The 12,705-nt window shown below is 54.4% G+C and overlaps 1 protein-coding gene across 1 annotated transcript in view; it reads right to left on the reverse strand.

The window, feature by feature from the left end:
- VAX2 (ventral anterior homeobox 2) overlaps positions 1-9,402 on the reverse strand; it is a 48,290-nt gene extending 38,888 nt beyond the window's left edge. Inside the window, exon 1 of the mRNA XM_074950194.1 lies at positions 9,114-9,402. Coding sequence (XP_074806295.1) covers positions 9,114-9,402 — 289 coding nt within the window. The remainder of the gene's footprint in view (positions 1-9,113) is intronic.
- Positions 9,403-12,705: the final 3,303 nt, after the last annotated feature.

Here is a 12,705-nt window from a genome sequence, read left to right on the forward strand (position 1 = left end):
GGACCCCTCAGGGGGTCGCAAGGTTCTTACATGGGGGGGTCGCCAGCTGTCAGCCTCCACCCCAAACCCCGCTTTGCCTCCAGCATTTATAATGGTGTTAAATATATAAAAAGATGGTTTTAATGCATAAGGGGGGGGGGTCGCACATATTTTTAAGATATATAAATATATACCTATGCCTAGGGGATACATCACACACTGATGATGGGTGTGGGTGCCTAGGGACCTAGGTCTAGACAGCTACACCCATGACATCATAGCTTCCGTGAGGGTTCCGTCCCACACATCTGTAGCTCTTACAAGCGTTTATATATTTGTGTGTGTGTGTGTGTGTGTATGCACACTGAGCACACTGTGTGTGTGTGTGTGTTACAGTGTATGCATTAGGAATAGATAAGATATCTACTGTATCTTAAACAGACATGCATATTGTACCATGTCAGGATATAACCCCTTACCGCAGTACAGACACCAGCCGAGGCAGGCTTCGGGGAAATCGGGCCATGTCTTTTTTCTTTCCTTTCCTCGCCTGCAGAACCAACGTGCTGAAAGGGTTGATTTCTCCCCTGGGGACAGACCAATATGGGATGGATCTAAGCCACCACCAGTAGATCAGGATGTCAGATGCCTGATGGGGATGTTGCAAACCTCTGTGGTTATCGTGTCTCGCCCACCAAAGATATTAACGGGGTGTTTGTTTCTTGATCGTTTGGAGTGGGGTTTCTTTCGGTTGGTTGGTTGGTTGCTTTGTGAAATGCTTCTTTCCCTGATGCACCAAGCACTGCGCGGACTCTCCCGCAGGAGGAGGGGAGAGGTAAGGGTGTGTCTGGGGTGGAGGAAGCAGTGGGGTGACTGGATGATCGCTCGTAAAGACCTCGGCGCCTCTCTAGGTACCCTCAGTCCCTCCCCTCCCACGCGTGTCTACACACAAATACACCCAGGCACTGAGCGTAGCCTCCCCTCTCCCGCTAACCGCCCCCTGGCTCCAGCCCAGCAGCATCGACTCTGCGGGTGCACGGTCTAGCTTCCCCCGCCCGCACCCCCAAAAGCAGCTGTCTCTTTAACGGCCCGAGCCAAGCGCCGCTCCTTTCACAGCAGACAGGCAGCTCATTGTCCGGCTGCCGGGTCTCGCTCCCCATTCATGCCAGAACCGAGCGTCTTCACAGCTCTTCCGCGAAGGGCGCACGGAACCCCCGGGCCAGCTGTGTCGGGGAGAGGGGGCTGGGGGGGGGATGGCTCTCAAAGTGCCCCGCCCCCCATTGCTACGATTAAGCATATTTTCTTTAAACAAAACACAAAAAACACCACCAGGCACCTTCCAACTTTCCCGAAGGCGGATCGTGCTAACGAGTCCACACACACCCACCACAACAGAGAACAAACAAGGGGGTTTGAACCAGACCAGTCCCTCTCACAGCGGCTAGGGCAGGCCTCCCTCGCTTGTTTCAAGCCCGGTCCGATCGCAGCAAAAGCTCCGGACTCTTCCCTTCTCCTCGATCGCCGGCGATGGGGTGGCAGAGGGGAAACCCCGCCGCTCTGAGGAACTCCCTGGCGGCGCGTCGAAGGCTGCAGAGCCCAGACGTATTTCAAGAGGGAAGCAGTCAGGTTGCGCGCCGCCTTCACAAGGGAAGGCGCAAAGGGCTCCTCAGATGCGGTTTGTCTGATCTGTGCCGTTCACACACACACTGCGTCTGGACGTGGCCATAAATTCACCCGCGCGTTGCTCTGTCTCTACAGATACAGATATGAACACGCCCGGGGTGTGCGGTGTACCTGCATGCACAGCGACCGTCGGCGATTGTCTGGGCACAGAAACACGCCCTAGGGATTCATGCAAGTAACAACCCTTTCTCCGAATCGTATTTCCTATTTTGCATCTAATGTGAACGCGCGCCCCCTCCCTCCCTCCCTCCCCCCCCCCCCGGCTTATCACACCTGTTCTTGTAAAGAGCGCCATTTAAAGGCGATCTAGTCAAACGAAGGCAAAAACCTGCCTTTGTTAGCCTGATTTGATTTGATTTGATTGTTTGTATTGGCTTGAGGCGCAGTCAGAGAGAAAACAGAGAGACCTGTTTTCCAACCCACGTTTCTTCTGCAAAGCCCCAAGCCAAGCCCCTTCCTAGAAAGGGGGGGGGGGCGTTTCCTTCTCAAAACCCGGCTACATTCGCGCTGCTTTTTGACCCTTCTGACATAAACCACAAGCAGCTTTGCTGCAGGGTAGAAAGCTCGGCGCACGGGATTCCCTCCGGGCGCCTGGCGCGGGCCGGCGCAGTGCGGCTAGCGCCCGGCTCTACATTCAGACTGGAACACGTGTGAGGGCGACTCTTCTCAGTCTTTCCCCATTTCCCTTCGATTTCGCCCAACCAGCCCCTGCCTGAACCGCTTTCTACCAACAACCTGGCGCGCGCAAAGTATTGACTGGCTGGGTTTTAAATGAAAGCTGTGAGGCCTGAAAATGGCAATGTTTAAAATACTATATGGAGAGACTCCTGGGGGGGGAGGGGCTGAGAATTTTTTAAAGAGGAAAACATACGATCTGACGTTTTCCTACCTGTGAGAAGCCACGTACGGTCCCTTGTTTGTAAGACAACCTGTCAGTCCCCTCAAGTCATCGCTGTTGACAGCTTATCCCCCCGAAAAGTGACGGGAGTTTATAAAGGATGGTCTCTGTGGCTGGGGGGATTTGCTGTTGCTAAGCCAATTGATCGCAGATAAAATACATTTTAAAATCTAAACGGGCAGGAAGCTCAAAACTCGTTTGCAGGTGAGTTGCACAGACGTGTGTAACATTTCCTGCACAAGATACTATGAGAAATGTCCCCAGTCACGCTGTGTACCATGTATATCTCATGCAGATACGGATCTTGAGAGATGGGATTTTTCTCTGATTCCCCTTCGCCCTTCTATTTTTAAAGCAAAAATCCAGGTGATCCGAAAAATCAAGACAATTCGCTCTTGTCTTTGTTCAAACGGTATCACGCCAAGGGGATTTAAACGGGATTTCCCCGTTTAGCAGCGCTCCTGAGATAACTACAGAAAACTTGTTCAAACAATCGTCTTTCCGACAAGTTGCCATCTCTTTTGACAAGTAAATTATTATTTTTTAAATACTGGGTGGAACAAAGTCACGGGGTTGGGGTTTTTTTTTAAGTGCATTAAAATAAAGTCAAATCATTCCAAAGGACAATACATATAAAAGTCACACGATTCAGCCCGTCTCCTTTATCCCCTCCCGCCCCAAGTTACACGTCAACTTCTTCCTGGTCTGAGAAAAATATTTACTCCACCGCTCAATGAAAAAAACCCCGAGCAGTTCCAGGAGCAATGGCCCATCACATGCTACTCACGCCACCACTGCGATAAATACAGAGCCCCCTAAAGCCAGACCCTCGCCAGCTGCCCAGGGAAGAATTATTTGTATTTGACCAGGTATGTTCCCAGTGTTGGATTGTTAGGGGGCATGGTGCGGTTCTCATCAAATGTTGGGGGGATTTTTATTTTGTTTTTTTACCTGGCCATAGTTACTGTCTGATCAGCTGCTACTTTGGCCTGGCGGTTGTTGGTCTCTTTTCCTTTTGGGGAGGACGATCTGGAAGGGCTGCGGGAGGGGCGGGGGCAACATTTAAAATATTATTGTGCAGCTATTTCCCGACTTAAGGCTTCTGCCACCATTTTGTTACCGCAGTGGGGAAGGCTGCAAAATGGTGGAGCCCTGCCCAGCCCTAACCTCTTACAGAGGAAGGTTTAGGCCCGCCACCGGAGTTGGGGCCAGGCACCCAAGGGCCCTCCGGCACAGCAGGGTTTGGCTGGGTGGCTTTTCTCTTGCTCTGGAAGAGGGAGGCCCCAGCCTGATTCCCCTCTGGTGCAGAACGGCCCTCCCAAGCTGCAAGAGCCTTTCCCAGCCTAAACCCCAGGGGTGGGGGGCCCGACCTGCCAGGCACGCGGCCCAGTGCTGTCCCTGCCTCCTTGGTGAGCTGCTTAGCGCGGGGGTGTCAATCAAGGCCAGGGAGAAAGGGGGGGGGAGATAGACACACTTTCTGACCCCCTGCTGACCCCAGCTTCCCCCGGGGTAGCCGGCGGGCTCGAACCAGCTTTCCGAGCCCGGCCCGGCCCGAGCGCGCACCCCCGCGCATTGCAAACTCCCCCGCGACTCGCTCGCTCGCTCGGCGTCCGCAGGGCAAAGCCCGGTGCACCCGGCTTATCCGGCTGCTGGGAGCGCCCAGGCCGACGGCCCCTTCCCCTGCCCTGCAGCTGTCGGGGTGCCAAAGCTTCTCCGGTCTGTGCTCCAAGGAGGGAAAGAGATACAGGGTCCCGCTCACCCTCCCGCCATTTGCCCCCATTAGACTCTGCTGCTCCCCATCCCAAGATGGCATGGCACCCAGAGACCCCTCCCCAATCACTCCCGAGTGCCCCCATCCGCGCAGGAGGAACCGGGCCCGGGGAGGGGGCGGATAACTAACCACCCTCGTGGCCTTCCCTAACAATCTGGAAGGGCTGCATAGATGTTCATGTGTTAAACTTGACCCCCCTCCCCCAACCCCTTCCTGATTCCCGGTTTGGGCACGGGGAAACTGAGGCACGGGATGGCCTGCATCTCATGGTTACATAATGACAGCAAAGGGACCGGGGCTAGAACCTAGGCGCCCTGACTCCTAACCCACCCCACCTCCTCTCCTTTCAAAGCTAGAGAGAGAACCCAGGAGTCCCGCGTTGGGCCGGCTACAGCCAAGCACCAAAGCACTGACCGCCTAAAAGGCCCTAGGAAGTGGGGCACCATCCCTCCACCGAAGACAGAAAGGCAGCGAGAGACAGGGAGTATCTGCCCCCGGCCCAATAGCGAACACTTGGGGGGAAACAGGGAAAGGCAGGACTGAGATGCCGCCCCCTCTTGCTCACCACCTCCAGCCACTGACATAGAAAGATTCCGGGTCCTCAAGTCACTGTGTTCCCGGGTGAAGTTACACAATGGTCGCTAGAGAATGGGTGACTATAACTAGCCCCAGAGAGCTGTGGGTACGTGTCATGTTTGTACACACCAGCACAGACAGGTAGAATCCTGCATCTCTGGAGCGGGTCTCCACACGGCTCTCTGCGCATATGTACACACGCCTCATATCTGTGGACACACACGTCAGTTTCTGCGCATACACACACGAAACACACACACGGCAACATATGGCTGAATATAGTTAGTTACTTTGCATACCTGCGCCGCAGACACAGTTATGGCGACGGATATTTTGCTTCTGTGTGTGTATTCACTGGTTGCGCGCACGGTTGGCAACATATGTCGATAACTACGTTTCCTTTCGTTGTATCCACGCACTGCGAACACATTCAGCCATGTCTGGGGGTGGGTGTTTCGTTTCTGTGTCTGCATCCCCATTTAGCAATATGCGGCGGTGTGTATTTTGCGTCTGGGTACACACACACACACGGCATACGCACTCAGAAATACACAGCGATGGCTAGCTGGCTTTTAGGGTCTCTCTCCATTACATACGCCGTTGGCAATCCGTGTTTATATACGTGTGTGTTTCGTTTCTGTGTACCCGGGCAGGACGCACACGTTCAGCGATAGACGGCCATATGTGTTTTATTTCTTGGTATATATTCGCTGAATACACACTGGGCAATATATGGGGATACAGGTATCTAGTTTCTGTGGCTACGTGCGCTGCATACACATCTAGAAATCATTTGTTTCGGTGTGTACCCGCACTACATTCCCGTCTGGCGATATGCGCCGGCGTGTCAGACTCCGAATTTAGTTGTGTGACCGTTCTCATGGATAAAATCGAGGTTTATTTATAAGCATTGTTTTAATTTGTGTCCTTTTAAATTTTCACAGTTGCGGGGGAAATTACGGGGCCGGTCAGACAATTATTTAACGACCGGAAATGTTGAGATTCAAATAGTGAAAGATTTATAACCATCAAAACACGAATTGTCAATATCGCCTGCCAACGTGTGCAAAGTAAATACGCTTAACTCAAACTCTAATAGGTGCCCAAGCAGCATGTGCCTTACTTTGCCTGGCTGTAATTTATTATTATTATTATTGATGGAAATATTTATTCCTTGGTTTGAAGGTCTACGGCGAAATTGGACCTTTACTGACATTTGCTGACAAAAATTCCTCCTTCCAAGCCTCATGTGTGGTGCGCTAGATATGTTGTGTCTGTCTATAAATCCACCCAGAGCAATGTGTGGTGACAGATCTCTGTATTCAGAGACGCATCTCTTCAGATACACACACGTCTTTTATACTTTACTGCCTATATTGTATACCCCCACACAAGCACTATATATCCACAAACATACACGCCCATAGTTACAAACATTTCCACCTGCATCTGGCTCTCTCTCTCTCCACGCACGTCTAGGACTGGCACATATTTGTAGGCCTGTGTGTTTCTCCGTGTGGAGCTGGCGAGCGAGCCAGGTTAGGAGGGTTACAGCCGGCGCCCATGCTGGGCTGGCAGAGATGCACAGTGGATACAGAGGTTCGGATAATCCAGAACGGAGGTTCCGCCGCAGATACGGGTACAAATAAAGGCCCACACGCCTCACGGAAAGAAATCTAAAGCTGCAAGACCCAAACTTCCCGTCATGCGGGTAGCAGGTTGTGCTCCGTTCTTAGCCGGTGTTTTTATCGGAGACATTTCAAGCACACGACCTGATCTAAAAGGAGAATCTGCCTTACAAGCGGCTCTTGCTGAAATGGGCAGTGTCTCCGCAGGACAGATACTATTGTCAAACGGGGCCGCTGCTTTGATGTCACCCCACAAGGTACAATCCAAAGCCGAGAGAAGAATTAGAATCGCCCGAGGCCTGTCCTACAGGGGCCCGCAATCGTTCTGGGTACGGACAAGTATCTGAATCTCTGCTCTGCTTTCCGAGACTGCTCTGGGTGAAGGGGGAATGTGGCCCTGTTCACCCGGCTTTGGCTATCTGTCTAATCTATCTATCCCGACCCACCCACCCCATCTATCTATCACCAGCCACCCCCTCTATCTATCTATCTATCTATCTATCTATCTATCTATCTATCTATGCCCATACACCCCATCTATCTATCTATCGATCGATCGATCTAATCTAACACTTCAACAAACAAGCACCAAAAACAGGGTAGCCTGATGTCCTTTTTAAAAATCGATTCCTCTAGAACGAAGCGGAGGGGCCCCTATATGTCCGAGGGGGTCTTAAAATGCAAGACAAGGCAGTGCTTGGAATCTGTTTATAATTCTGCCTGGAGGATTGGAAACAGCAAATTTTTAAAAAGTATATTTGACGGAAAATAAAAAAATCCCAAAGGAGGGGAGCTGGGCTGGCATATTTCTGACTGTATACAGCGAAAGAGGAGGGCGGATGTTTCGAATTTCTTGTCTGCCCATAATTTCCCTTTCCTGCACGCAAGGCTCCCTCCAAAGCTGTGAACCCTGCTGCCATCTTAATTTAAAAAACAGGGACACAAGAAACTAGAGGCTTTCAAAGCCAAATCTGATGGCAGAGGAGGGTTGCCCTCCCTAACCGGACCGGCTGCTTTCTAGCCAGTCCGCTATTGTTATTTTGAATAAACAGTCACGGAGAAAGGGACTGAACTAGCTCGGGCGGCTGGATCCTCATCTTTTACACCCCTCGCCCTCCTTTCACACACAGAAATCTCCCGGGTCTCGGGGCCCGAGCTCGGGGCTTTCTCTGCTCAAGCCTCTCGGCGCCGACAGGCGTCGATTGAACACATGGTTGGAAGGGTCCCGGGGGTGCATTTATTTATTTATCTATTTATTTCCGTGGAGCAAGGGCTGTTCACAAACCCTCTTAACTCGATGATGCTTCCGTGACGCCTTTTCCCTGCGACAAATGTTTAAAACCCAAAGCAGCCCCCATGGGATTCTTTCCCCCTCCTCCCCCCCCACCCCGTGGGTTTATTTCGGGGAGAGGGGTCCCCTGCCCCCACCAGAGCTGAATGCATCGCAGAGACCGACCGTGTAAAAGAGAAGAAGATAAAAACGAAGGACTGGAGCAGAAAGGCTCGGGGGGGGGCCGACCCCCCCTTTTCCTCACCCCTGCGCACACTGGCGGGCGAAGCCCTCTCCCGAATACACGCGGTCCCCCAAATCTCTCAGTGGAGCCCCACGGGAGCTGGGAGGGAGGAAGGGGGATGCCGGGCGGCGCAGGGAAAGAGGCAGCTGACAAGCAGCCCCCCCCCCCCCGGGTCACCACCATCCCTTTTACTTTGGTCCTTCGTGGGCAAGGGAGGCCACCGGAAAGGGACCGGGAGGGGCGCAGCCTCGCTCGCCCGGGCCCAGTTCGCCTGACATGTACCAAAGCCGCACGCCGCTTTCCCCTTCCGGGCTGCTGTCTGCCGGGGGGGGGGGGGGGGCGCTGGGATGGGGAGGGAGCGGACAGGCCCCGGGGCAGGGAACGGGGAGGGTTGGGGTTATTATGGGGGGTGTTATTATGGGGGGTGGGGATCGGTGCTGTTCCGAGGGAAAGGGAGCGGGGCTCGAGGCGCTTTATATGGGGCGGGGGTGGAGATGGAATTGCCGGTGAGGGTTGGATAGGAGGCCCGGATAGGATGGGTTTACCGGGGGTAGGCTGGGGTGCAGGGAGTGGGGTATAGGGGATGGGATACAGAGCATGGGGAGGTGCAGGGGATGGGGTACAGGGAATGGGATGAGGTGCAGGGGTTGGGATGTGGTTCAGGGGGTGGGGGTACAGGGAATGGAAGGGGTATAGGAGATGGAAATACAGGGGCAAGATGGGGGTACAGGAGATGGGGTTGCAGGGGGTGGGATGGGTTGCAGGGAATGGGGGTACAAGGGTCGAAGGGGATGGGGTACAAGGGGTGCAGCGAATGGGTTGCAGGGGATGGGGGGTACAGGAGATGGGGTTGCAGGGGATGGGTTACAGGGGATGGGGGTCCAGGAGATGGGGTTGCAGGGGGTGGGAGTATAGGGGATGGGGTGCAGTGGATGAGTTGCAGGGGATGGGGGTATAGGAGATGGCGTTGCAGGGAATGGGATGGGGTACAGGAGATGGGGTACAGGAGATGCGCCCTAAGGGTTGGGCTGGGGGCAGGGGCTGGGGCCGCGCTCCCCCTTTACCTCGCACCAGGATCCGGCGGCAGTAATCCGCTTCTCCTCCCCCGGACTGGCTGTCGCTCTCCGGGACGCACTCCTGGGACGAGCCGGGGCTGGCAGCCGAGGTCCCCGGGACGTCCTTGAGTCCGTGTGAGCCGTCGCCTCCCCGCAGCGCGCTCTCCAGCTCCCCGCGGGCGCCGCTCTTCCCCCGGGCTCGCTCCGGGGTGCCCGGCTCCCCCAGCAGCAGGGGGCTTCTGCCGGCCTGGGCCCCGCCATCGCTCATGCCTGTGGCCGCCGCGGAGGGATCAAACATCAAGAGACAGAGAGCGGGGCGCTGGGGGGGGGGGGCAGCTCTCCTTCTGCCCCCCAAAACCAGGCGGGGATCAGCGCCCTGGCGCCGGCCGGCGGCAGCCCCGGGGTGCAGCTAAGGAGCCCTCCCCCAGGATGAGCACCATGGTCGGGAGGACCCAGCGAGGTCCCCCCGCTTCCCTTCTTGCTCTCTCTCGCCCTACTCACGGAGACTTCCCTCCCGGGCTGCGGGGCAGGCTCGTTCCATTTAAACAGCCCCTTCCCCGGCCCCCCTGCTGCTCCCCCCCCCCAGGGGAAAAAAACCCCACGACCAAATTTCAATGGAGGAGTCAAGAAATGCCCGTGCCCGCCGGGCGCCTGGGGCAGAGGGGGTGGGGGAGAAAAAGAGTTAAAAACTTTGAGAGTCCTGGTCCTTTCTCACGTACCCCCCTCTCCTCCCCCCTCCCCCCAGCACCCCTCTTCCTGGCAAACTTCAAGAGCAGCTCCTGCCTCCTGCGCGGACCGCTCCTTCCGTGTCTCCTTTCGCTCCTGTCTCTCTCTGATGAGCAAAAAAGCGAGGAGCAGCCAGTGTCTCGCCAAGCCCAGCCTTCACAGCTCCGCCAGCGAGGCGGGCCGGACTTTCACAGCTCATCCGCGTGCACAGAGATCGATCCTGCTTTGGGAATGTGGGTGGAATTGGGGGGGGGGAAGGGGAGGGAGGGAAAGGGTGAGGGAAGGGGGGGGTGATTAATTAAAATAGTCCAGGATATTTTTTCAGACGCCCCCTCCTCTTCTCCATCTCTCATCCCCCGGCCGATAACCACGAGAAGAGCCAATCATCGGCGCTAATCGAAGGGATGAGGAAGTCCTCCCGGACCCGCGGCTCGCAGCGGCCTGAAGGAGCCGGGAAAGCAGGAGAGCGAGCCGGGCGAGGGATGGGAGTAAAGAAGCAGTTTGAAATTGACTGCTTGCCACACACGTAATTTCCTGCTGCAGACTCCCTCGCTATTGATTGGCAAACAAAGAGCCCCTGTGCTTTGCCCCCGTCGGCAGGCGAACCCCCTTCGGCTCCTGGCCGCGGGAGCTGGGCAGGGCCTGGCTATGAAAAACCAGGGCGCGCCGGGCATTTTCAAGGTGTTATTTTGGGGGGAAGAGGAACACAAGGCCACGGCCTGGTCAATTACTGACCCGGGTGCTTACCGCGCCGCTAGCCCCCGCTGGAGCAGGCGCTCAGTCCAGGGGGAGGCGGGGAGAGCCCTGGCGAGCCTGGGGTCCCAGATTTCTGAACAATGCCTGGAGCAGCTTTCCTAACCGCTGAGCAGCACCAAAGTAACACTTACCCTGGGGTGGGCGGATGCTTGGTGGGGGCTGCTTTGGAAAACAGACCCCGCTCCTTAGTGTTATAAGCACCATTTGGTTTTTTTCCAAAGGTACGTGACCGGGGTATTACTTGTTTGCTTGATTGACTATTAGACTGTTAGAGAATTGCCCCTCCTCCCCCCCAGGCAGAGTACCTTCTCCCCTCATGGCTGATCCAAGCGGGCACTAGATTGCCCCGCTCCTAAGGGGGGGTCTTTTCGGTAAATGTTGTGATTGAGACCGTCCGGTGCGGACACGTCAGAGCGATTCCCGGAGTTGTCAGTTCCCCTCTTCAGATCTGGTCACTGGGAGCTCCAGAAAACCCCGGCTCTAGACAGGGCCACGTTCGCCTCTCCTTAGAGGTCAACTCTCCATTCGGGGGGTTGCCGGTGCCTTTATGATTGAACGTAGAGGTGGGGGCGATTCGCCTCCGGGAACGGCCAGCGCAGCCCGGGAGTTCGGAAAACACACGGGAGGGTTTTTTATTTGCAATCACGGATGTGCCTTGCCCAGGCACAATGGCTTTCTGCCTCTGCTCCTGATGGAAGTTCGACCCTCAGTCTATCCCTGGGCCACCCCTGTTTCCACGCCGGCGAGTTCTTCCCGGGGTCGGGGGAGGAATGGCAGAGATGGCCATTATATTGCAGCCCCTCTGAGCTTTTCGCTCCTTACGGCGCTATGCTCAATTCAGAGTTTCCCAGCCTCCCTTCACTAGCTGCATAGTCCCACTGACTTCTGAGATATTCCAGCAACTCGTACAAACGACCAAGTGATTCAGAAAGGGGGACCTGAAACTGACCACCAGACCTTGAATTGTTCTGATCGGGGGCCTGATTCATTCCTCTCACCCTGCAATAGTTCCGAAACTTTGCCATAACGGGACTTTCGATGGTTCAAAAATGTCCCTCCATTCAATCACTTCGCTTCCTTCTCGCTCATTGACACTTGGGCTCCCCAGCGCCCGAGGCGTAAAGTTTATAGAGACCGGAGGGGAAAGAATGCGGAAATTATTTCCCACAATGAGCAGATTTTATTCGAAACAAAACAGGGCTCCCAGGCTGCCTCTTCCCTTGCACATTGTACCCCACACAGCACATCTCTGCGGCTCGATGCAAAACAAATCAGTTCCCAAATATTGACTGTCCAACTTCCCCTGAACTGCCTGTCCCCCCCCCCCCCCCCGAGGTCGGGTTTGAAGGTCAGCTAGGTTGGTGCAAATCTGGCATAATCTCATTGATTTACACCGCTATAACTGATCGCAGAATCCGTTTTATGGCTGGGCTCCTTGCAATAAATAGTTCGTTACAGCCATTTCAGAGGCTCGGTAAAAAGAAAAGCTCGGACCTTTTAAATGGTTTTGAGTGAACGATTTTTGTGAAGAAAGACCTACGCGTGTTGGCATTTTAAGATCCTGTAAAATACAGTGGAAAATCGGAAGCAATTGTTTTCTTTAAACTCACCCTCCTTGGGTTGGGGTGTTTTTTTTCTTTTCTTTTTTTTCTTTTTCTTTCTTTACATAATCAAGTAAACTTTAAATAAAAGACGCGACCGGGCAGCTGAACTGCGCCATTTAATTTGGGAAAGCCTCAAAATCCATGTGATTTCGGTGACAATTCCTCTGGATAAAACAAACCTGCCTTTAATCCAACTGGCAACTCACTGACAGCCCTTCTCGCGCAATCCCCGAGCGAGGAACTTTTGCGGGGGTTACAAAGAAATTTCCACCGCGTTTCTTTGAAACTTCACAGATGGCGGATTTTGCTTAACTGATGTCAGCACCATAATTTACGACGCAAAAGAAGAATCTGTCTGATTTGGCTATTTTTTGTGGGGGAGAGCGGCGTGTACGATGGGGTGGGCATGGGTTTGACTGGAATACAGACAGAGCTATCATTTACATCCGAGCTGTATAATGACCCACGTTAAATCCTGGACTAGATTTTTTGTGGGACTCACCCGAATAAATAAG

This window comes from Natator depressus, chromosome 4 (assembly GCF_965152275.1).
Source record: "Natator depressus isolate rNatDep1 chromosome 4, rNatDep2.hap1, whole genome shotgun sequence".
NCBI lineage: Eukaryota > Metazoa > Chordata > Testudines > Cheloniidae > Natator > Natator depressus.